General features: G+C 42.9%; 1 protein-coding gene across 3 annotated transcripts; it reads right to left on the bottom strand.

The window, feature by feature from the left end:
• Window positions 1-288: 288 nt before the first annotated feature.
• SLC2A2 (solute carrier family 2 member 2) lies at window positions 289-24,655 on the bottom strand. Of its 3 annotated transcripts, XM_038416376.2 has the most exons (11): window positions 24,510-24,655; window positions 22,069-22,164; window positions 20,046-20,269; window positions 18,508-18,632; window positions 15,935-16,050; window positions 14,022-14,184; window positions 12,679-12,866; window positions 10,140-10,244; window positions 5,693-5,794; window positions 3,023-3,226; window positions 289-2,788 (listed from the first exon to the last, which is right to left on the bottom strand). In XM_038416376.2, the coding sequence occupies exons 1-11, from the start codon at window positions 24,540-24,542 to the stop codon at window positions 2,585-2,587; spliced, it is 1,560 nt and encodes a 519-aa protein (XP_038272304.1). In that variant the 5' UTR covers window positions 24,543-24,655; the 3' UTR covers window positions 289-2,584. The 3 variants fall into 3 exon arrangements, with proteins under 3 accessions (XP_038272304.1, XP_043348494.1, XP_043348495.1); XM_043492559.1 differs by lacking the exons at window positions 22,069-22,164; window positions 24,510-24,655 and having other exon boundaries at window positions 18,508-18,654; window positions 20,046-20,173; XM_043492560.1 differs by lacking the exons at window positions 18,508-18,632; window positions 22,069-22,164; window positions 24,510-24,655 and having other exon boundaries at window positions 20,046-20,064.
• Window positions 24,656-25,351: the final 696 nt, after the last annotated feature.

Below are 25,351 nucleotides of genomic sequence, written 5' to 3'. Positions count from 1 at the left end.
TCTGACTGCAGGAAAACCAAGGGCTTGGCTACACGGCCCTGTAGTTTGGACTACAGGGGCGTGAATTGCAGCACATACCAAAGAGCTGCACTGAAAACCCGCCCCTTACCCCGTGGATACTGCAGGTGTGAACTAAAAGGTACCTAAATTCACGTGAGTGTAGTTTTCTTCAAACGGTCTATGCCCATACGGGGCAGTTTCAGCACAGCACTTTCATGTGTACTTGCAGTTCACACCTCCATAGTCTGAATTACGGGACCATGTAGAAATAGCCCAAGACTGTGTGGATTTATTGGTAATAAATGACCTCTCCCCTCTAAGACACTACTTTAAACCTAGCTCAGGTTGACAGTGATGTTTTATACTGACTTAACACCACCGATGTCCATCTTTATGAAACAGTGTGAATTATATACATAATGCAGAACAGAGTTCAGCTGCAAGTGATATAAAAATTTATGGACATTTATGTTATACAATCTACATGAATGTCTCAAAGAGCATCTTCCTGCTAAAATCTGGTTTTGTTTTGCCTCAAAACATTTACAGCACCTTGTTAAAAGACAGGGTATGTCCTCCCTGCAGAGTTAGCTCAAATGCTTTTGTGGATTTTAGACCAACCCTCTGCCGTCTACACACAAAAACCTTTTCCTGAGTTTGGAGACGTATTAATCCCAGGCTAGTTGGGAGGAGGGTGGGGTGGGTTAGAGCCTGCGCTCTGCTGTACCTGGGTCTGGAAGGAACCTGCCATCTTTGCAGTGAGGACGTAGGCTAAATCATTCACTGGAGTGCTGATAGTTCTCCAGTGCTGTCCCACAATTCCCCCAAAGGACAGGCAGGTTCTCTTGCAATTGATTGGGAAAGAATCCTAGAACATCTCAGCACAAAGAACCATGGGACACACATGGATCAGTGCAGAACTGGTGAGGACACAGTGATGTAGGTAGAGCTTTGCTGTGGGGATGCTCACACCCAGACGAGGCTAACTCAGGTACCAATCATCCAGGCTAACTCTACAGTGAAGACATAGCCTTAGTATCAGCCCCATGAAGGCTTTCAATCTAATAATGCTTTGCCTTCACTATGAGGCTCTTGAAGTGCTTTCCGAATACTAATAAGTCAAGCTGCACAACATCCATGTATTGTACTCATTTTACAGATGGGCAAACTGAAGCATTATTTACCCAAAGTCACACAGTGAATCAGTGGCAGAGCCAGGAATATAAACTAGGGCACACACAACTCCCATTTACTTCAAGATTATCAGGCCCCAGGATTCCTGAGTCCCTGGCCTGTACTCTAACCTCTACATAGCACATTTTAAAATCAGTTTGCTCAGGGCCAGTGCAGTGATTGCAACACAGGGAGATCTGAGCATCAAAAAAGCCCATCCTGAGAAGCTAGCTGTTACGTTCAAAGGGTTTAGCTCCCACAGTCAAGACTGACCTAGGGAAAATAGCAACAAAAGCCAACAAACATCGACAACATTGTTCATAGTCACTTTTATGTAACAGGCAAAGATAATATCACTGAAGGCACAAGCCTAATTTCTTTTACAGTCACAATATCTATTTTAATATTTAACGTACTATATAAAACTCTTGTCTGGCAATCTCTGATACTTGCCTCCTGTCACAGCCGTACCATTTTACTTGTGAACAAGTGTTTTAAGGTCTGATCTCCTATTCTGTAGTATCTCAGTTGGCACTGCTGGTTTTCATGTGATCTTGTATGCATAATTTCAGCTACCGCTTACCTGTGATCAGTGTATCACGTGACAGTCATTGGTCAAATTCCTTTCCAGTATAACGGCAGCCAAGATAATGGAATTACACCAGGAATGAATTTAGCTGATTGTATTAATCTCATTACCTGAATATATGCTACGGGGCCAAATCTGGGTCCCATTGAAGTCCCTGACCAAACTCCTATTGTCTTTAATGAGTCCAGAATTAGTTGAAGCCTTAACATCAAAGGAGTAAAAGTTAGAGAGGAAAGAAATATAGGCCAGGTTACACCACTGTAGGATCAGGTTGGAAATTCACTCACTCTTTTATATTTAGCACCTTCAGCTAGTTATGTCTTTATACTAATATGACAACTACAGTAGCATTTGGTTTTCCCAGGCTTCCTATCATTCAGCAAAGGAAGAAACAGGCATGGGAAGAAAGGATGAAACCATCCATAAGAATAAATTGCAGCATCTCTTTTCTTTCTTTTGCCCCTTCTGCATTATGCTCTTGGTTGGTGTATAGCTGTCTCCAGCGAATGAAGATTGTTACTGTATTGAATCAGTTCAGTGCACCGTGGAAGCCTTTCAGTATCTATTCCTTCCATTCTTTCCTATGTCTTTTTAGGACAACACCAAGATATACTGAGCCCTTAGAACATAACGTCAGGTTAGTCTCAGGGGCGGTAGATACATACACTACCAGGTATATCAGTCAGAAGCATGATACTGATTTGACCTACTGGTTTTTGATCAGCGGTGTTTTTATAAAACCATGCTTTTGTCTAAGGTTTTTTCAGATGCATTTAAAAATATATTCCTTTAATCGCCTTCTTGTACACAGTTTGCCGTTGTTTATGCCTCCTTGCTGCCTCGCAAATCCTCCAGTTCTGTAGCAGCTTTGGGTCCTTTTACTGCTGAGCGCCTCTTGCGGCGGAACTCAGCTGAAATCTCTTCAAAAGACTTTCCTTTTGTTTCTGGTACTTTAAAGCATGCAAATAAAATGAAGCCTAAGAGCAGAATGGCGAAGATCATGAACACATAAGGGCCACACAGATCCTGTAATGGGAAAAATTAAACAAAAAAGTGACGAATTAATAACAACCCATGGTTTCCTTATGATTTGTATTGTAAATGTTAAGATTTTCGAAGCAATCTAGAAAGATTTAGACACCCATCTTCCATTAATTTTAATGGAAGATGTGTATGTCCATCCCTCTACACTGCTTTGGAAATCTCAACCAATGGTTTGAGGGTGTCTGTCATGTGCAAGATTTTAGGAACGTTTCTTACTGCAATGTACTGGAAACACATTCCAATGATGAAGTTGCAGGTCCAGTTGCAGAATCCAGCTATGGCTATAGCGGCAGGGCGGGGCCCTTGACTGAACAGTTCAGCAACAATAAACCAGGGGATTGGTCCAGGCCCGACTTCGAAGAAAATTACGAAGAGAAAAATTGTGACCATGCTCACGTAGCTCATCCAAGCAAAAGTGCTCTACAAACAGAAACAAGTAAAAGTGAATTCACAATGTGAGTGGTTAGGTTCCCAGTACAGTCATCTTTCATTACTGTTAATTTCTTGAATTGTTGTGCAGCTGCAGAAGTTTCTTTCAGTTCAAACAAGCTGGGTAAAAGCAACAGACATGCAGAATTAAACTTGTAATGGATTAAAGGCAGCAGGCCATTTACTGGTCTCAGTTACACTGGGGTGAACCCCTAGTAGCTGCATTAACATGAGCTGAATTACTCTGGGTTCACACTGGTGAGAAGAAGGGCCTGTAGACTGCTTAGATGCACATCCACTGACCCAAATGCAAGTTATATCCCTATGCATCGCCTCTGGATGTGATCCACTGAGCCAGATCCTTAGCTGGTGTAAAACAGCATAGCTCCAGTGAAGCCAATGGAGTGATGCCATTTTTCACCAGATGAGGCTTTGGACCATAATGAATCTGAGTCACAGGGAATCTAAGGGTATGTCTAGACTATAAATTGGGGATATGTAATTGCAGCACATGTAGACATACCCAAGATAGATTTAATCCATCTAGTACCAGAGCAGAGAAGCCATGGCAATGTTCGGCATGTGCCAGCCACCTGAATACTTACCCAGGATCCCAGGGGGGCTTGTTTAGCCCACACTGAAGCCCCATGCTGCTATAGCTTCACTATTATTGGTACCCAAGCTATCTAGGTTAAAGCTAGCTCTGGTACATCTACATGTGCTGCAATCAGAGCTCTGCAGTGTACATGTACCCTAAGCAGGTGAAACATATGCTGATTATATTTGCACTGGCAGCAGCGTGTAGTGCACGTGTAGCTACACACCACAATGAAAAGCAAGGCGCATCCATACTGCAGGGTGTAGCTACATGTGTCAATGAAAGGCTCTAGTAGAGGGGTGGAAGCAGAGAGAGATTCCAGCAAGGGAGAAAGGCTCTGGCTGGCTCATTTCTCCTTGACTACGCTGCTCAAAATAGCAGGGTAAAGGTGGAGGCACAGCTTGGGCAACAAGAGAATGGGTATGGTATGTGCTTGCATACATGCCCACACCCTCCAGGCATGTCTTTATTGTACTTGCCTAAGCTGCGCCTCACTAGCTACACTGCTATCTATACTTGTGCTAGGGGTATATAGACTGCATGCCACTGAAGGAAGTGTGCAGTGTAGATGCACCCATTGAGTGGCCAGAGAGAGGAGAGTAGCAGAGAAAGCAACTACCAGGAGAGTGTAAGAGGGTGTTTATTAAAGAAAGCCACCTGCTACTTTACATCACATCTTATTTACATGTAATTTACACCAATATTTTAGATCTCTTACACTCAGATTCTATTAGGCTCAGAGCCTGAAATCCTGACCGTATTGGTATTAGTGGGAATTTAGTCATTGATTTCAATTGGGCTAGTATTTCACCCTCTTACATTTACACATTGACAGGTAAGATTCATAGCCTTAGGCATCACCTATGTATTTGGCTCAGTGGATTTACTCTAGTTTAACTGAGGGTAGAATTTGATTCCAGATTCCAAAGCACAAAGTCATATATTTGATTAATTTATTGGGACAAATTCTGCCCTCTAGTGGGTACCAAATTCTGTTCTTATTAGTGAGGAGAGAATCTCAAATGGTTCAGAAGATCCACCACCGAAAAGTACATTCCCCTCAGAATCCCCCTGTAAATGTATTCTGATGTTATAGCCTGTTCCTAATTCCAAACAAAGGTTCTCACCCCAAGACTCAAAACTGCAAGTACAGGGACTAGAGACAGGACAGAAACACAATGCTTAGATTCGCTTCTAGAAAGCATGAAGGCATACAGGTCTGTGGTTGTGGCTGGGGCTTATAATAAGAATATAGGAATTGTCATATTGGAGCAGACCATTGACCCTGCAAGTCTGATATCCTGGGTCCAGCAGAGGCTAGTGCCTGATGTTTTAGAGGAAAGTGAAAACACAGGCTAACTGTACACTGCCTGGTGTAGTGAACAATTCCTTCCTAACACCTATAGTGATCAGCTTATGCTCTGAAGCATAAGATTTTATTATACCTGCCATAGTGTGCATAACTGTCAATGTTATGAAACGTCTTGAAATTAGCCAATGATTGTCCTACATGGAAAGTTCTTAAATGCACTCTCTGAAAGACTGGTCCATTATCGTAGAAGTTCCAACATTCTCAAAGCTGTATGGGGTTAACAAAGCAGGCATCAGAGTTTACTTATGTTGCATGAGATCATCTCACAAGGCAAGGTGTAACATGTGTGTGTGAGCTGGGAGTTCATCATGTGATTTGGATGATGCTTATGAAATTGTGCATGAGGGAGGATTATTTTCTGATCTCCTTATCTGAAATAAACTTGCAACATACTCAGTGTTAAATAGAGTCATTGGCAATATATTTGTATGCAAACGGACAATAAACCAAACCATGGAGTGAAACCAGGAAAAAAAAAACAACTCACCAGGAGCACAAGTCCAACTGTCATGGCTACGGCACTTGCTAGCATACCAATCAAACCAGCAATAAACAGGGACCGTCTCCCTGTTTTCTCCACAAGGAAGACCTGTAGAAATTCATGATGTATATTAGGCTTTATCAATCCTGCAGTCTTCAATTAGTAACACATATATAAAACCTACATCAAGTCCCCTTCCAGGAATTGGTCCTCATAGATTATAACAGCCTACTACTGCTATCAGCTAATGGTTAGAGCTGATGTGTTAGAGCTTTGCACTTAGGTACAACTCATGTGTTAGAGCTTTGCACTTAGGTACTGAATGAAGATCCTTAATTTACACTGTGATGATATCTGCTGGTGGAGATTGTTAACCAGCTACTGCACATAGCAACATAGCAAAGGACAATGCAAATCCATGGTAATGCAGAACTCACATATTCCAAAGACTGAAGGTGTCCCCACTGCTTTCTCACACAGGTTATTTTCTATAGATTCTAGCCTTCCAATTTGAAGAAAAAAATCAAGACCTTTCTTATTCTGGTGATTGTCTTCCCAAAGTAAAGCGATTCATCACGGAATTTTTGTATTTAGAGACAGAGGCTTTGTCCATATTGGAGTAGATTCTAGTCTCCGGTGCAAACTCCTAGTATAGATGTAGTTCATCAGTTTAAATTGTGGCTGGCATGAATGCAGCTTTTCTTGGTTTCAATTAGGATTTTTCTCTGGTGAAGGTGCCCCAGTGATCCTTTACATTTAGCAACCCATTGAGATAAGTGGAGGAAGCTTGCACCTCTTTTGGGGATATTTTACTAGTCTGACCTTGTCTACATTGGGGTTTTTAATCTACCTGGATACACTGCATCAGTGCGAATTCCAAACCGGGGTAATATGCACCAGACAAGTCATGGCTTACACTAATGTACCAGGTCTACTCTAGGGTTTGCGCAAGTGCAGCTGTATCAGGGTATGTCTATACTTAAAACACTACAGCGGCACAGCTGCATCGAGGCACCTGCACCACTGTAGTGCTTCAGTATAGACACTACCTATGCTGACAGCAGTGATTCTCCAGTCAGCATTGGTGATCCATGTCCTCGACCTTCTGTCAACCTGTCACAGTCTACACCAGGGGTTAGGTCAGTATTGCTAAGCCCTGGTCTACACTTGGGTGGGGGGTGGGATCGACCTAAGATACGCAACTTCAGCTACGTGAATAGCGTAGCTGAAGTCGGCGTATCTTAGGTCGACTTATCTGGCTGTGAGGATGGTGGCGAGTTGACCGCTGCCGCTCCCCCGTCGACTCCGCTTCCGCCTCTCGCGAGCTGAAGTTCCGGAGTCAATGGGGAGCATGTTCAGGGATCGATTTATCACGTCTAGACGAGATGTGATAAATCAATCCCCAATAGATCGATCACTACTTGCCAATCTGGTGGGTAGTGAAGACCTCCCTAATAAGTGTAGTGGACTTCACACTCCTGAGAGACATAGCTATAGAAATGTAAATTCCTACTGTATATCAGGCCTCAGTCTACCTACTTATTCCGCAGAACATCTCAGGACATCTCAGGACTTGCTCCACCCATGAGTCCCAGGCTGGCCTCTCTTCCCAGTGGCCAGGAACACTCCTTGCCTCCGACAGGGCCCTAAGCAGTGGTCACCCAGAGACTGTCGATAAGACATGATCATCTATTTTCCTAGAGGTTAAATGGGGCTTTTAGCTCAAGCAGTTCATCTCGCTGGGTTGCAGATTGCAAATTCTGATTGCTATCTCTGCTCCCTTTGTCAAGGTCCAACACAGTGCAAATGGTTTGGGAAAACAGACAGTAGGTCTGTAATTGATTGACAAATATTAGGTAATATTTAAATACTCATGGTCAAAGAATTGAAGAGTAAATGTCATTAGGTAGCAAGCTAAACATGCCTGTAACTGATATGCAATGGCAGTAGAATATACAAAGTGCTGTCACAGGAACTCATTCTAACCCCCTCATTTCACAATAAACTACACAAACCACCTTCTAATAGGGAATACTGGTGTTTTTTCATGAAAGCAATTTTGTCCAGGGAGACTGGGGTGGCTTACAGGCTTGGTGATGGTAGGCTACACAGTTCCACAGCTGTAGATTGATGGTTCAAATCCACTCCTGGTTGTTAGTGGATGAAAGTCATCTCATCATCAGAAGGCTATCTGGAGGTCTAAGGAAAATGATTTGGTTTTCTGTATCCAGTACCTGTTGTTTAAGTATTCCCATGAAAAGAACCTCAATTGGTTACTAACTGGAATTTTGTTGGCATTCTAGGCAGAAAGACTCTTGATCAAATGGGCCCTAAAGTTTGAACTATCCTCTTGGTCGTACAGAACATCATCTAGATATTACCAGGATGGGTGCTATATAAATACAATAGATAATATCAGAGATAAGACAGAGGTTGAGGCACACTGGCAGGGCAATAATGAAAAGCATTTACCAGTGTTCCCCACACTGTAGCTGTTCTATAGACAAGACTAAGGCTCTAGAGGTGATCCTGGCAATTACAGTCCGGTAAGTCTAATGTAAGTACTGGGCAAATTAGTTGAGACAATAGTAAAGAATAAAATTGTCAGACACATAGAAGAACATAAATTGTTGCGCAAAAGGCAAGATGGTTTCTTTAAAGAGAGATCGTGTCTTACCAATCTATTAGAGTTCTTTGATGGGGGGTCAACAAACATATGGACAAGGGTGATCCAGTGGACATAGTGTACTTAGATTTCCAGAAAGCCTTTGACAAGGTCCCTCACCAAAGGCTCTTACGTAAATTGAGTTGTCATTGGATAAGAGGGAAGATCCTTTCATGGATTGAGAACTGGTTAAAAGACAAGGAACAAAGGGTAGGAATAAATGGTAAATTTTCAGAATGGAGAGGGGTAACTAGTGGTGTTCCCCAAGGGTCAGTCCTAGGACCAATCCTATTCAACTTATTCATAAATGATCTGGAGAAAGAGGTAAACAGTGAGGTGGCAAAGTTTGCAGATGATACTAAACTGCTCAAGATAGTTAAGACCAAAGCAGACTGTGAAGAACTTCAAAAAGATCTCACAAAACTAAGTGATTGGGCAACAAAATGGCAAATGAAATTTAATGTGGATAAATGTAATGTAATGCACATTGAAAAAATAACCCCAACTATACATATAATATGATGGGGGCTAATTTAGCTACAACTAATCAGGAGAAAGATCTTGGAGTCATTGTGGATAGTTCTCTGAAGACGTCCATGCAGTGTGCAGCAGCAGTCAAAAAAGCAAATGGGATGTTAGGAATCATTAAAAAAGGGATAGAGAACAAGACAGAGAATATCGTATTGCCCTTATATAAATCCATGGTACGCCCACATCTTGAATACTGTGTACAGATGTGGTCCCCTCATCTCAAAAAAATATACTGGCATTAGAAAAGATTCAGAAAAGGGCAACTACAATGATTAGGGGTTTGGAACGGGTCCCATATGAGGAAAGATTAAAGAGGCTAGGATTTTTCAGCTTGGAAAGAGGAGACTAAGGGGGGAAATGATAGAGGTATGTAAAATCATGAGTGGTGTGGAGAAAGTGAATAAGGAAAAGTTATTTACTTGTGCCCATAATATAAGAACTAGGGGCCACCAAATGAAATTAATGGGTAGCAGGTTTAAAACAAATAAAAGGAAGTTCTTCTTCACTCAGCACACAGTCAACCTGTGGAACTCCTTGCCTGAGGAAGTTGTGAAGGCTAGGACTATAACAGGATTTAAAAGGAAAGTACTCCTTTTCTTTTTGCGAATACAGACTAACATGGCTGCTACTCTGAAACCTGCCATTATGCAAGGATTTAAAAGAGAATTGGATAAATTCATGGAGGTTAAGTCCATTAATGGCTATTAGCCAGGATGGGTAATGAATGGTGTCCCTAGTCTCTGTTTGTCAGAGGGTAGAGATGGATGGCAGGAGAGAGATCACTAGATCATTACCTGTTAGGTTCACTCCCTCTGGGGCACCTGGCATTGGCCACTGTTGGTAGACAGGATACTGGGCTGGATGGACCTTTGGTCTGACCCAGTCTGGCCACTCTTATGTTCTTAAGACTATAAGCAAGAGAACTTCAGTCTCCAGGACTCAGTTTAACAACTGACACAAGTTTTACTTTTGCAGAAAACACAAACCAGTAAGGTTCATGATTTGTACAGAATCAGGCAGAGTTTTCATTCTCAGTACATTTCATATTGCAGTTTGCTGTACTTTGGGACTTGGCCTTGCAATCATTTCTCATGCAAGTAAGGATGTTTCCTGTGAGTAAGGATCAGCTCTTTGTGACTTTCTTGGCTCCACAACTCCCTCCAACACCATAATTAAATCTTTATCTTATAATCAAATTATAGTGAGTTTTCTTTTTACTGGGCTATCAAGCTATCTAACGCAGAGATATTTACTTACGGAGATAACTGTGAAGACAGTGTTCACGACACCAACACCAATGGTTGCATAAACTGGTTGATCAACTCCTGCTCTTACAAAAATGTTTGTAGAATAGTAAAAGATCTATTGAAACAAATTAGGATGAAAGGTTATACCCTACTGCAGGTGGAATTTTCTGTCTTCGAGGGAAGATTTGCATTTTCTTGGCTGAGATTTGAAGTAATTTAATTATGATTTGTTTTTCCAACTATTTTTTTAACAGTTTGTTTTAATAATTAGGGTTAGAAATTTCAAAGGAGCCTAAGGGAGTTAGAAATCCTGCCAAATTTCCCATCTTAAACCACTGAATATATACATTTAAAAAACAAACAAACCCAAATCTGTTTTTCCTCCATATAATTCTGGGTTTTCTCTTGAAAGCCAATTTGCCAGAATGGCAAGCTTCTTTTGCACGCTAGACACACCTCTTAATATGGCTGATTTTTTAAATTAATTTTTATTACACTTTCCTTCATTAGAATAATTTAAATGTTTTCCTTTCTCTCCAAAGAGAAGGTGAATCCTTTCTCACTGATGTAGAGATAGGAGGAAAAATGGGTAGGTCACCTACTCCATCTCCTCTGTCAGTGCAGAATTTCCCCTTACAGTATATTGTAGGAAGAGAGGAAGAATGATGCAGTAATTAGAGCACTAGTCTGGTCTTTGGGAGACCCAAGTTCACTTTCTTCTCTGCCACAGATTTCCTGTCTGACCCTGGGCAAGTTACTTAGGATTTGTGTACATTGCAGCTGGGAGCCTTGCAGCCCAGGTAGAGATTATGGCCAGAAGGGACCACTAGATCATCTAGTCTGACTTCCTATATAGCACAGGGCCACCAGCACCACCCAGCATCTGTACACCAAACCCAACAACTGAAATGAGACCAAAGGAGGTCACAGGAGACTAGACTGTCACAGGCAGAGAATAGGAGGGACCGACATGCTCCAGTGCCTGAAGCCCCAGCAATGGCTGGGAAATGAGTCAGTGAGAGCTAGCACGCTACAAATAGCAGTGTGAACGTTGCAGCTCTGGTGGAGACTTGGGCTAGCCACCTGAACTCAGACCTGGGGGGTCAGATATTTGCCATCCGAGCCACAATGTCCACACTGCTTTTTTTTGCACAGTAGCTTGAGCAGAAATAGCAGGAGCAGAGCTGGATTAACCTTTTGTGGGCCTGGTGCCAAACATATTTGTGGGCCCTCATGGAGGCAATGGAGCATGGCGCGGGAAAGTTAGTCCCCGGAGCGAGGGGCCAGCCAGAGGCAATGGGGCATGGCATGGCAGGGGAAGCCCCGCGCCGCCCAATGTGAGGGCACTATTTATAAATGGGCAGTTGCCAGATGCACAGTGGCCGGCCCAGCCCTGAGCTGCCAGTGTGCCCATTCCCCTTGGGGGTGGGCCCATGCCACGCCACACAGCCTCCCCGACTCCCTATAGCCAGATCCCCCCCAGACCCACCCACAAATGCACATGCCCTGCACAATACCACCCCGCACACAGCCCCACTACAACTGCCCCCCCCACAGAACCCCCACTCCTTAGTGCCCCAACACACACAGATCTTCCCTGCCACTTCATAGCCCAGCACCCCCCCAGGCTCCCCACAGACTCACTCCCCCAAGCCCTGCCTCCTGGCCGCACTCACCAGCCCTGCTGAGAGGCGACTGTGTCTGCCGGGTTGAGCTGGCAGTGCAGCCAGGGACTGTCCCAGGGCCAGGAATTGCTCTGGCCCCTTGGGAGTGGAGCAATCAGCCAGGCCAAGGCCTGCCCCGGCCAGGGTCCTTCAAGACGCACTTGCTTGGAGGGGCCCAGCCAAGCCCTCTACCCTGTCTCCCCCTCCACCTGGCTGAGATTGGCCGGGCTTCTGCACTACTTCCAGGCGGCTCAGCTCTGGGGAGACAGGTGGGGGGCTCCTCGGGTGGTGGGAAGGTGAGACTGCCCGGAGCTGGAGGTGCACTGGGGTTCCACCAGGGGGCAGAGAGGAGCAGAGAGTGGGGCCAGGGAGTGGAGAGGAGCCCTTGGCCAGCTGGCGGGCAGGTTGAGAGGAGCAAGTGGTGGCCGGAGGGAGCCAGCAGGGTTTCGGGGTGCAGTGCAAGCGGAGCAGGCCAGAGCCCCTTCTGAGCATGGGTCCAGCTCCATGGAGCCACTGGAGCCATTGTAAACCCAGCACTGAGCATGAGTGTCATGGCTTGCTCCCAACTGCAGTGTAGACATATCCTTAGTCTTTCCGTGCCACAGTTCCCCATCTGTAAAATGGGGATAGCAGCACTGCCCAGGGTGTGTTGTGAGGATAAGGGATAAGTACATTAAAGACTGCAAGGTGCTCAGATACCATGGTGAGTGGGGCCATATTAGTACCTAACATATATTATGCAATCTGATATTCAGCAGAACAGGCTCATATATACACCCATTTGATTTCAATGAGATTTCTTCTGCAAATACTGAAGGACTACTGTGGCCTTAGATTTTCCTTACAATACTGATCAGTATCAATTCTTTTAGAAGGCAAACTCACTGCATTGATTCCTGAAAACTGCTGAGATATTTGAACCATCAGTGCCACAATGACTGGCTGCCTGTAACTGGAAGAGCTGAAAAGCTTCCTGATGGAGACTTTCTTTTCACTGGCAACTTCTTGTTTTTCCTTTTCCATTTCGGCGATCTCTTTCGTGGGGTCACAGTCTCCTCTGAGCCTTTTCAAGCCTCAAGGGAAAAAGAACATGCTTTTATCTCAAAGGAAATATCAAAGGACTGAGAGTGCATTAACAACCAAACCATTCCAATCAATACCAGGATAAGGATAGATCAAAACGAGAATTAACAATACTGTGTACATGAGCTGTTCCCAAACTATGGTCTGTGGACAACTGTTGGTCTACGAAGCACCTCTGAAGTACTCAAAGGCTATAGAAGTCTTGCTCCTCCTCTCTGTTTCCAGTTGTTTCCTAATGTGGACGGCTCTTGTTTCTTGTAGAAAAAGCTGGAAATAGAGAGGAGGAGCCAGTCACGCTGCATAAAAGCGATTGCTATAGTTGCCACACATATGCTGTGCAATTGCAGGTGGCATTGGAAAAGGAGGAGAGGTGTCCATGAGATGCAGTTCCATTAAACATGGTTGATGATGGCATGTTTGTCTGTTGGAAAATGCTAATTCATCAAACTGAAAATGTTCGTAGCCAGAAGAGGTCAATTACAACAAAATTTCATTACAAAAATGACAATGAAATGAAGCGATTCAATAACATTTTGATTCTTTATTTCAAAACAACTGTCTGTTTAGAAATTTATTCATATTATAAGTTATAGCCATAGATTTTCCTTGAAATACTGAAATATGGACAGATGGTCTATTCTAAAGTCCATGGAAGTCATTGGAAAGACTCCCATTGACTCCCATGTGCTTTGGGTCAAGCCCAGAACAAAAAGTTTAAACAAGTCAAAGTCAAAATGTTTCATCAGTTGACCTGAAAGGACTTTTTTTTTTGAATATTTCATTTTGTGGGAATTTTTTGAAATTCTTTGTTTTCATGCCAATTCAGCATGTAAATTAATTTCAGAATGGTGGAATTTTCCCGAAACCTGAAATTTTAGTTCCCACACAGCTCTGAACTCCATTAAGATGTGTTCTGCTCTATGCAAATTTTGACAAACCCTGGCTTAATAGATAAATAATAACATATGACGGGGTGCATAGACACACATATGATGTCTATGGCTCTCAGTCCAACAAGGCTCATACATGGAATCGAACAAAGACCCACAGCTATGCAAATGAGTTATCACCCAGGCACTGCTCCAAGCAACCACAGTGTTTTATTTTATGTATGATTTAAAAACGAAACAGAATTGATGTCTTACTTTTTTTAGCCTCCTCCACCTTTCCTACTTTAATGTAAAGATATCGAGGGCTTTCTGGACACAATAAAAGCAGGAAAAACTGAAGAAGAGCAGCAGCACCAGACAGACCAAGAAGTAGAGGCCACATGTCATCATTGCCAAGCAGAAAGTCTAGTCCAAAGACCTGAAATTATGGAGCTGTGTTAAATGTATCAGACAAAATTAGGTTGTAAAACCAGAAATTCTAGACTAATATTGCACTTTCAAATATCAGCTGGGAAGGAAGTTGGAAGCAAATAGGAGCTCCCTATCCCAACAGCTTGATTCCATAAATTCGTAATGGACAAACTAACAAATAGCATGAAGCCTTGGACAAGTCATGTCAAGGCCCTGTTTAGATGATGGACCAAATTGTGGTGCTCTTGGTAATGTCACTGTAAATTTGGAATAATTCCATAGACTTAAGTGAAGTTACTCTATATTTACACCAGAACAGCTGACAGTACAATTTGGTCTTCTATTTTTAACTACACATGGGTATCTGGCACAGTTAGGAGTGCTTGTACTATAACACTGTTTTTTTTGTTGGTAAAGTAGATGGGACAGTATGTTTATAGAAGTATCTGACAGCCTAGGGACAGTATCATTAATGAAACTGCATAATTCTGCAGCTACACCATGAATGGAATGCCTGCTGAATCAGTGCATGTGGGCAAAATTAAGCCCTACTGTAAATAACTCAAGAAAAAAATAGATGTGCAAATGAAATTTTTTTCTCCTCAGACCTTGTTCTCCTGGATTCTTGTATTTTGTAAATGGCATGTTCTTAGGAAAATATATAAGATGAAAAAAATATGTTACAGAACAGTCAATTGGACCAAAATCTGCCTACAGAAATACACGGGACTCTTATTTCAGTGGTGACAGTTACAGTTCTGAACTTTGAGTGAATTCTTTCTTATGAAGTTCTACTTTCACCTTTCTTTGCTCTCTCATCAGAATCACAATGAATAAACATAAACAATGAGGAGTCCTTGTGGCACCTTAGAGACTAACAAATTTATTTGGGCATAAGCTTTCGTCCAATCTTAACGTGCCTGCACCTATGTCCTAAAAAGCTCACAAAGGGCCACAATTCATTCAACCTTCAAAATTTACACTGTGTGATGGCTAGTTATCAAAATCACAGTCACTAACACAACACAGTGTGAATTCTGAGGTTGCAATGTGCAATTTGAAATGTGCCTTCAGAAAATATTCAAGCTTAAAATTTGCTTTTTGTGTGTGTTTGGGCTAATAACAGCTCAAATACTATTGAAAAGTGAACACCAAAGGGTTGTAAACACTGTCAAATTGAAATTAGGTTTCTAAACCAAATAAATATTGGCAGACATTTTCTTTTCGCTGTTTGCCGAACTCTTCTCACAACCATGACCAAGGAGGGATATAACACTGATGTTGCAAAGAGTGAATCTATTCAAGCTGTTTCCTAAAAATGCACAGAATGAAATTCTTTGGCCTGTGATATACAGGAGGTCAAAGTAGATAAACATAATACCCCTCCTAATCTTGAATTCTATGAATCTTCTGGGACAGGAGCCATGCCAATTTCCACAGCCCAGGCTCTAGCCCCTAAGTTTATTAATACTGGTTATTACATTTGCAGTGTTCAACTTGAATGTGAATGGCAGTGTATGAAGCCCTTCTAGGGAAGGGGAATAATTTGCCGTCAGAAGTGTTTTTCATCTCTTGGGGGTGAGTCATTTTATTAGGAATGATTTAGAATCCAGGAAGGAGGTGCCATAAATCACCCCAAATTTCCCTTCAGCTTGCTAGTAGCATTTTAAGAAGGAGCCCCTTTCAGTATATCATTGGTGTAACCCAGCTAGTTTAAAACGACATCACTCAGTGCTTTTGTGTACCCTCTTACGTACCTGGCTGATGAGAATACCCGTGACTATAGCAAGCTGGTGCAAAGTTCCCAGGGCTCCTCGGAGGGCTGTAGGTGATATCTCACCAACATACATTGGAACAAGTCCTGACGATAGCCCTGAACAAAGCGTACATATGAGTTATTATAAATGACTGCTCAACAATCAGCAGAAATAGCTCACCACAGAACGAATTGGGACTCAATTCTGTGTGATCCTGAGCACCTCCTGCAGGGTTATGAGTTCCCTCCATGCCCATTGGTCAGAACAGAAGTGAAGAACACTCAGCACTTGGCAGGAACTGTTCGTGGAAGCCCCAATTCAGAAGGCCATTTAAGCAAGTGCTTACATTTAAATATATACATAAGTGCTATCCAGAATAAAGAAACTTTCCTGAATCAGGACCAGAATCAAGCTCTTGTTTTGGGTAAATCTGTTTCCAATAGATCAAGATTCACAATTTTTCTCTTCTGGGTAACCAACTTTTGAGCTATGTTATTTCAGGTCAGAGTTCCCTCCTAAGATCCCTTAGTCTGTCTAATAGGACAAAATCCAAATTTATTGTACTTATATCAGTAACCAGTGATAAGGAACTGATTAAGGGAGAAAATGTTTTTCTTGAAGGTAATTCTTTTTTATTGATCTAATATCTTGTATTTCCATGTTTATCTTCCAGATTATAAGCACTACAGGCCAGGGCTGCATTAAACAGCACCAAGTACATCAGTGCTTAACAAATAATTAATAATAATGATCTTGACCCAGGAATATGGATGAGATAAAACACCATTCATTAAGATATAGCTCACTGAAGGTAGGCTAAACAGCTTCTGGTGGATATAAAATAAACTCAATCCTTGCTAGGGCGGTCACAATTTTTTCAATAAAAAGATTTTTTATTGTAAAATGGGATTTTGTCAAAAACGAGAGGTAAAAAAGTGAGATGGAGAGTAGGGGACCCAACATTTAAAACACACCTTTTTTTAAAGGAAACATATTTCATTTAGAAAAATTTAATTTATAATGTTCGTTGTTGAAAAAAAAAGGAGGGGGAATTGAGAACAAAATGAAAACTTTTGTTGAGCTTTCAAAAATTTTCACTAAAAAATCTCCCAATGAGCTCTACTTCTGATGAGCTCTACTCCTTGTAGTTGCTGTGGAAACTGGAAACTTCTTAGCTAAATGGATAACATGGCCATAATTTCCAACTTTGTTAGTGATGATCACTGAACCTCTTTTTGACAAAGCCAATTTGTTTCTGTGGTTTGACATTTCTGATTTAATATTAATATTCCGGATAATGAAAAATGGAGCCAAATCTTCAGCTAGTGTAAATCAAAGTAGTTTACTTGAAGTAAATGGAGCTGTGCCGATTTACACTAGCTGACACTCTGACTCATGACTTTTAAGTCGGCAGAGCTCCCATCATTGTGAATTTGGACTTTTCTCTGGTGCACAATGGGAAGCATTTGTGCGTTTCTTTCCCTAGTCTGAAGGCTAACATTATCAAGGAGCTAGACCACTAATAACTGGAAACACATGGGTCTCTGCCTGATTTTTTTTTCCTGCAAAAGAGGAATTGTGGCTGTAGAAAAGGAACCCAGGGGATCTGCCTGTGGAGTGTCGCGATTCAAAAGGCAGCTGTAGTTTCGGGCAAAGAAGCACATTAAGCTGTTTTAAGAACTCACCTAGAAAGCCAACAGGGCCAGGGGCTTTTGATGAAGTTCTGAGTGCTACTAGTTTGGTAGGTTTCTTCTGTAGAGACTGGAAGGTCCAGCTCTTTAATCCGGTCTTGACTTAAACGGGTTTTTGTGAAGCTTTGAAAACATATAGTTTGTAAGAATAAACACTCCATGAGTGCAAAATTTGTGCTCCCTGTATTTGAATATTCTTATAATATTTAGTCAACCAAATCCTCCTCAGTCCTATGGAGCATCTGATTCTTAATGTTAGAAACATTTTTCACACTTGTTCTATATTTTTTTCTTGTTTTAAGGTAACAAAAAAGTTCAAAAAAGAACTAGATAAATTCATGGAGGATAGATCCATCAACGGCTATTAGCCAGGATGGGCAGGGATGGTGTCCCTAGCCTCTGTTTGCCAGAAGCTGGGAATGGGCGATAGGGGATGGATCACTTGATGATTGCTTGTTCTGTTCATTCCCTCCAGGGCACCTGGCATTGGCCACAGTCAGAAGAGAGCATACTGGGCTAGATGGACCTTTGATCTGACCCAGTATGGCCGCTCTCATGTTCTAACAAACTAGCAACTGATCTGATTTATTTAGCTGAAAGAAAAACCTGCCCATTGCTACGCTGTGGAGTTGTGTTTTAAATTTAAATGAAAAGAGATCCCCCTCTTCTACTTCATGTGAGTCACCTTCCATTTCCCAAGGTCTTGGCATAAACATGAGGTTCCATTTGTGCTGGTTAAAAAACAAGTCCCCTCACTCAAAGTTTCTTCTTTATGTTTTGCAGCCATTTTGGTGTGCACTAGCTTAGTACAATGGGCTTACCATAGCAGCCCACTAGGAATACACATAGACAAGCAAGATTTTAGAACTTGCCTTAACTTACCACAGTACAGCCCTGTGATTGCTCTCCCAGCTATAATAAGGATGTGAGATGGGCCAAATTTTGCCAGCCCCATCAGGAGATTTCCAATGATAGAAAGAACATTCACAGCCAGCATGGCTTTCACTCTGCAATTCATTAAGAAGAAAACTACATTGGGATAGTAAATCCAGCACTGAATTCAATTACACTTCAGATATTCTGGAGTTCCAGTAGTCGTCCCATGCTCTTTATATAGGCCTTATTAATTATTATTATGCATTTCTGGATATAAATTCAAGTAAGGTCACTATATCTTCCAATATAGTTGCATCCGTACTGCCAGGAATAATAATAAAATAAAATAATAAATAGTAATAAGAATAATAAAAGACAATTCATATTACCATATGGACCAAAACTGGCCCAATTCTGAGAGCTACTGAGCACTCTGTGTGGCATGCTAAGTGCTCAGAGAGTTAAAGGTACTAGAGTTACTCCATATTTATATTGGTGTAACTGAGAACAGAATCTTGCCTTAAGTTCCTAATCAATGTCTTGTTCACTAGGAGTACTGCATGCTTAGGGCCTACTGATGTCTATGGGACCTGAGGGCACAAAGCACTACACACGATCTGAACTCAAAGCAGCAAGCCACCATCACAAGGAAAAGACTGGCCCATTGTTTTGCCATTTACTTGATTTAATTCTGGATTATCTTCCCTGCTAGTCACATGATTTGCTTTCTGTCAAAACTACTTTGCAAGGATGCTGCATGTCTGTTTCCCTGGCCCCTAAATAAAGAAATACGCCTATCTTTTAGGCATTATAATACAGATGTAGACCAACTGTCAGTGAGTTAATCAAAACTAAAGGATAAAGAATAATGATTGTGCATATTGAAAAATGTATAGCAGAGGTACAATCAGAATAACTGAATGGCTAATGATTTCTAATATACATCTTGTACAAGTTCTTTTCACATATACTATAGTCTCTTTTGTTATGGGGGAAAAAAGACTAGAATTAAAACTGTTCATCTCTTTATTTTCTGAAGTGATTAAAAGCTACAGGTAACAATAAAAATCAGATTTATAATTTAGGATTCTAATAAAGCAGTTTTTTCCAATTTTACAGTTTCAGCGGCTGTGTTTTGGAGGGTTCATTATTTTTTTTCAAGCTGGAGAAAATAATAGAGAAACAATTTCAGGAGAGTTGTCTCCATGTGAAAATTCAAATCTAGTGGCTTAAGGTTTAATCACTGGAAATGAATAGGAAAGGATTTTTGCACTGAGTGCTATAATACAATTTGGAGACAAAAGTCTGATTTTAGTTCTAGATTAGGCTTTCGGTTTGTGGACAGTCCTAATCATCAGTTAAGATATTGGGCCAGATCCTTGACCCTAGGTCTGGCTCCTTTGTGCTGTTCTGGCAGCTCATAGCCAGTTAGTTTCTGACTGCAATCTGAGGATTTCCTGGGCCATCTCAGCTGGCCCCCATTCCCTTTCCTATTCAGTGTTTTCTGACCATTTGTCAGTTTACAGAGATAGAGTGTTTCTCACCTGCCTAGCTTGTCTCCAATCCATCCAACAGTGAAAGAGGAAATCATGCCACCAATGGCAAAAATGGACACAGACAGGGACCAATACAGAGTGAGTGTACTCTTGCCTACATTCAATTCTTCTAGGTCTGGGAAGATCATACTTCCATTCGGGTCTGTGAAATTGATGGCACTTCTGTCAATAGGGGCAATGCCCAGCACACGGCTGTAATGGGCCTCTATTACCTGCAGTGAGAAAGAAATGCATCAGTTCTTCTGCTTCTAACTAGCTAAGAAGCCTTCATTTCTTAGTCAGGGTTTTTCTACTTTTCAGCCCATAAAACTCAGTGTCACAAGGTAGCTGGTCCCTGTGGGCAGATTAAGCCCAGCGCCCCTGGACCAGAGTAGGTGAGCGCAATCTAGCTAATTAAAGAGGTCTGGGTTACAGCTGAGCGGACAAAAGCCTGCGTCCTGGGGAGGGAAAGCCACCCTGGAGCAGAGCTAACTCCTGTGCTGGGTCCCTGGAGCAAGAGGCCAGGGGCTAGGGCAGGGGTGGGCAAATTTTTTGGTCTGAGGGCCACATCTGGGTATGGAAATTGTATGGCGGGCCATGAATGCTCACAAAATTGGGGTCGGAGTGTGGGAGAGGGTGAGGACTTTGGCTGGGGGGGTGCGGGCTCTGGGGTGGGGCCAGAAATGAGGAGCTCAGGGTGCGGGACGGGACTCTGGCTCCTACATGGAGGTGCAGCCAGGCACTGGCTGCGCGCTGTCCGTCCACAGGGACCACCCCTGCAGCTCCCATTGGCCGTGGTTCCCGGGCAATGGGAGCTGCAGGGACAGCGACTGGAGTGGGGGCAGTGTGCAGAGCATAGCCCCCGGCTGCCCCTATGCATAGGAGCCAGAGGGGGGACATGCCACTGCTTCCGGGAGCTGCATGGAACAGCCCCCGACCCTGCTCCCCAGCGACAGCACCGGACTGGGGCAAGCTCCAGACCCTGTTCCCCAGCAGGAGTTTGAGGGCTGGATTAAAACAGCTGGTGGGCTGGATCCAGTCCGTGGGCTGTAGTTTATCCATCCCTGGGCTAGGGGCTCAGGGAAGCAGCCCTGTAGCTGCCGTGCCAGAAAGGGAGTCGAGTCAACTGATGCTAGTTAGCTGCCAAGAACTGAAGTGCCAGAGATCCCTGGAAGGGATGACCATTGGGCTGAGGGCAGAATTAAGACTATTTTCTGTTTGTGTGATAACCTCTGTTAAAGAAATAAACCCCCTTGCCTGAGCCTGGAGCTGTGAAAGCTTCTTGGGAGAAGCCCAGCTCAGTGACAGCCCGGCTCTGTATACATTATGGGTGAAATCCTGGCCCTGCTGAAGTCAATGGGGTCAGGATTGCAACTTATGGACACAAATGTATGTTTATACCAGTTTGGGGAAAACATGGCTGTGTTCTCACTGAAGCTTTATTTTACAACAGAACCATGCGTCATTCATGTTTGCGTGTCCACACCTATCAGGCTACCTGACTGTGTTAGTTTCAGTGCATGCTGGGAAAATCTGGGTAGTTATCTCATAAGGCCTGAGCAGGGGGCAAACCGCTGGGAGGACACAGCTAGAGGGTGGCGGGGACATCCAGGGTGTGAACTTAGAAATTCACTTGCAGCTGTCTCAGGGATTATTCTGTTACTGCAGTCCTGTTCTTCCGTAGGTTATTTACCAGATTTCAGACTCACATTGTATGCTTTGCTAGCACTGATATCATCTGACCAACAACTTCAAAACCTTTTTACTATCTCTATGGAAATGATGGTAATGAAAGCAATGAGAAGTTCATCTTAATGGCACATGCTTTTGTTAATTTATTGGTTATTATTAGATGAAGACTTTGGGGGCAGAGACTGTTTTCCTATGCATTTGTAGAGCACCTAGCACAATCCTGATTGGGGCCCTGGGGCACTAACACCATATATATAATAGTATAGCAATGAAACAGGGCTTATAAGTGCTGCTGCAAGTCACGGCCTGTTTTGAAAGGAATCCTATATGCTGTACTTGCCCTTTGAGGAGCGTTGATGACACCAAGGCTGTATCCATACTGGAAGAAGCCCAGCACTGCAGTGAAGACAGAGAGAACCAAAGTTCCTGTGAGGTGCTAGGAGAGGATTGCGAAACAGAAAATGGTGTCACTTTTCTCCACATTTCTGCCATATAAACCTTGAACACGTTGGGACGGATTCTGCTGTCACTGAAGTCAGGGGGTTTGCATGAGTTTAAGTGGGAGCAGAATTTGGCCCATTCTGTCTGCACTGTCCTGGCAGTGCAAAGCAGCATAACTAGCTGGGGGAGGATTTTTTCAGTGAGTGTAAAGCTTTTGCAGTAACTCCTTCATGCCCCCAGTCTTGGCCTTCCTGAGTGCATGTCTAGGAGAAAGGGAGCGTGTCCAGTTTCTGGTGATTCCCAGGTGCCAGAATGATCCCATGGGGTCATAGGTAGTTGGGAGTAGGGAAGAGCAATCCTGAGGCTTCTTCAATTTACACCAGAGTGATTGCCTGCCAGTCCCCGTTTCATAATGCAGCCAGAAAGCCAGTGGAAAGGACATAAGGGGGGCATATTGGGGGTGTGCTGAGAGCAAGGCCTGTGGCCAGCTGTAACAGCTTTTGGAGGGTCCTTTCAGTCAGATGTAGCTTAGAGCAGCCCTGAGATTGCTCTAAGTTGCACCAGAGAACAAAGCAGCCACCAGCTGAGCTCAGGATCAGGGGGATAGAAAGGTGGCCCACCTGCACCACATGTAATTAAGGATTTAGCCTTTTACCTTTAGCCTTTAGAATATTTTATGCCTTTTACCATGATGACTGAATGGCACATTGTATATAAGAGGTGGTCTCTTGAAAAGAATTCATTAAGGCAAGATCTGGTGAGCACTCACCACTCTTATTGATGTCAAATATATCATTAAATGCAATTCATCTCATGCTCAAGTCTAAAATATGCTGTCCTAATTCCTGGTGCCTTTCCCCAGATCTCTTCCAGGGCCTGCCTTACAACTTAGAGCAGTGGTTCTCAACCTGTGGTCCTCAGACTATGTCTAAGGGGTCTGCAAAAGACTTCAACTGAAAGATGTTGACTGAACAGAATTCATCTATCCATACAAACAACAGATTTCTAAAGGGGTCTGCACCTCCATTCAACATTTTTTAGGGGTCTGCCAATGAAAAAAGTTTGAGAACCACTGACTTAGAGGACTCTGATCTGCTGGACAGCAAGCTCAGACAGTGCGTTGCCTTTCAATCCTATCCCATGACCACACGGAGGAATATGAGTAGTTGGCTGCTCCCCTGGTCCCTCTGTTGCAAGGGAAAGGTGGCCTGATCTGTAAGTCACTCAGTATATGTAGAGGTCTCAAAAGCATGGTGCCCCAAGAAGTCGCTTGTGTTGATGACTGGCCTGATAGTTATTTCCCCTCTTCAGCATGAAATCCTCTAGGAATAGGAGCTTAAGGGTGGGAAAAGAGTTACTGATACACCTGCCAATAACTGGTTCAGCATGGGAAATGGGGACTCTGCTGACTCTACATCATGTCGAAACAGTAGATTGTAAAAGCAGCAATAATAGCGATCCCTGAGGATGACGTTTGCTGGCTATGGCAGGACGTGGGCAGGGAGATCGGAACATCCAGGGGGTTTGCAAGGAGGGGAAGTCTTGCTGCTTCCCCTGCAGATCAAATTCCTCAGTCTGGTCTGATCCTGCTGCCACTGAGGTCAGTGGCAAAACTCTTTCTCCCCTCACCCCCGGATACACACACTATTATGCTGAGCACCCTCGACACTATTGAAATCAGTGGGTGCTGAGGACATGTCACATCATGCAGGATTGAGTGCTATAAGAGGTAGTTCTTGGTGGAGATCCCATGAGCTAGTGCGTGCCTCTTGGGAGGTGCTGAGTGCACTCAATGCCCATTAACTCCTTTGGGAGTTAAAGGCAAACAGTATCTTTGAGATGATGCTCCCTACATTGCAGGACTGGACCCTACAAGCAGAACTGCACACTGTGGGAGTAAAGCAATTGGGATTTTCATTCTACTCACCAGTGTGACCAGAGACTGGCCACAAACAGACTCTCTAAACAGATTCCTCTGCACAACAAATATCCTGAGGAGCAGTAATTCAAGTGCCTCTTTAATAAGTTTAAGATTTAGTACATAAAGTTTTAAAAAGCATATGTTCAACATGATGGGCTCAGTTCCTCAGTCTTTACTTAAACTTAAATCCTACTGAAGTCAGTTGCATCATCAATTATGCAAAAATTGACCAAAGGCGGCACATTTTAGTAAAACATTTGGTTAACAGAAATGATCCTTTAAAAGAATTCTAAGCAGGTCCCAAACATGGACAGTTTCTTGCTATGAGCAATCAATAGCTCCCCAACTCTTTGGTATGCATTCCCCATTAAGCAGTCTGACACTGGCACTGCAGTAAAATACCAGAGAGTCAGTTTTACCTTTTCTTCTTGCATTTTACTAGTCTCCTCCATTCTGTTGGTCTTGCAGAGGATTGTCTGGGTGCAGTCCTTTCCCAAGCCTTGAGACTCTACCAGACACTGGGAGAGTACTTATATCTCAGGTGTAGGAGGAAGGGCAGTTGAAAGGAGACAGGGAGGGGAGGGTTGGGGGAAATGATTTGCAGTCAGGAAGATGGGATTAATCAACATGAATGTTAATGAAAAACCCAAAATTCAGCAGCACTTTAACACTGCTTAGCTCAGAAAATAGTAAAGGATAGAGAGATCTGGAAAACAAATCAACAATTTGGAAACAGAGAAAGGGATCAGAACATATGGTGAAATTTAAAATGCCACACTGGGAAATCGTGACTTCTCATTTTTCTATCGGTCCAGCTTCATGAAGGGTAAAAAACAATAGACAGAGTCTGCAATAATGAGAAATTTTGTTGTATTGTGCAGCAGCAAAAGTATAGGATGCCTGAACTGCTTCAGTATATGTTTACAGTACATGCTGTTTGGTTCTAGCAAGATCGATAGAGCCATGATCACCTTCCTTGGCTTCAGTGCAGGATTTGTGTATTTAATTATAATGCTTCCATTTGCCTGTCACAGAATTTCAATAGGGAGATTGGAAAGAAAATCTTTCCAGCGGATATAATAAAAAGAGATGGCTCACAAAATGAATGGAGAGGTCACAGTAATTAACTCTTCATCGGCATCAAACTTGCTTTAAAAGATATCTGTGTGTAACTGGCACTATTAATACAAATAAATAATAATACATACACCTTCACCGAAACAGATCTACTTATCTGTACACAATGCACACTAATACATAT

The sequence above is a fragment of the Dermochelys coriacea genome, chromosome 9, assembly GCF_009764565.3.
Source record: "Dermochelys coriacea isolate rDerCor1 chromosome 9, rDerCor1.pri.v4, whole genome shotgun sequence".
NCBI lineage: Eukaryota > Metazoa > Chordata > Testudines > Dermochelyidae > Dermochelys > Dermochelys coriacea.
This window is presented reverse-complemented; position numbering and strand designations above follow the sequence as displayed.

What these genes read in the sequence shown, in the direction of transcription:
- SLC2A2 (XM_038416376.2), bottom strand. Translation starts at nt 24,542, where the DNA reads ATGGAGGAGACTAGTAAAATGCAAGAAGAAAAG. An exon ending in GTAAAATGCAAGAAGAAAAG is followed by an intron (nt 22,165 to 24,509) that starts GTAAAACTGACT and finishes ATCCTCTCCTAG; the next exon opens with CACCTCACAGGAACTTTGGT. An exon ending in AGTTTTCAGGAATCAATGCA is followed by an intron (nt 10,245 to 12,678) that starts GTGAGTTTGCCT and finishes TTGTTTCAATAG; the next exon opens with ATCTTTTACTATTCTACAAA.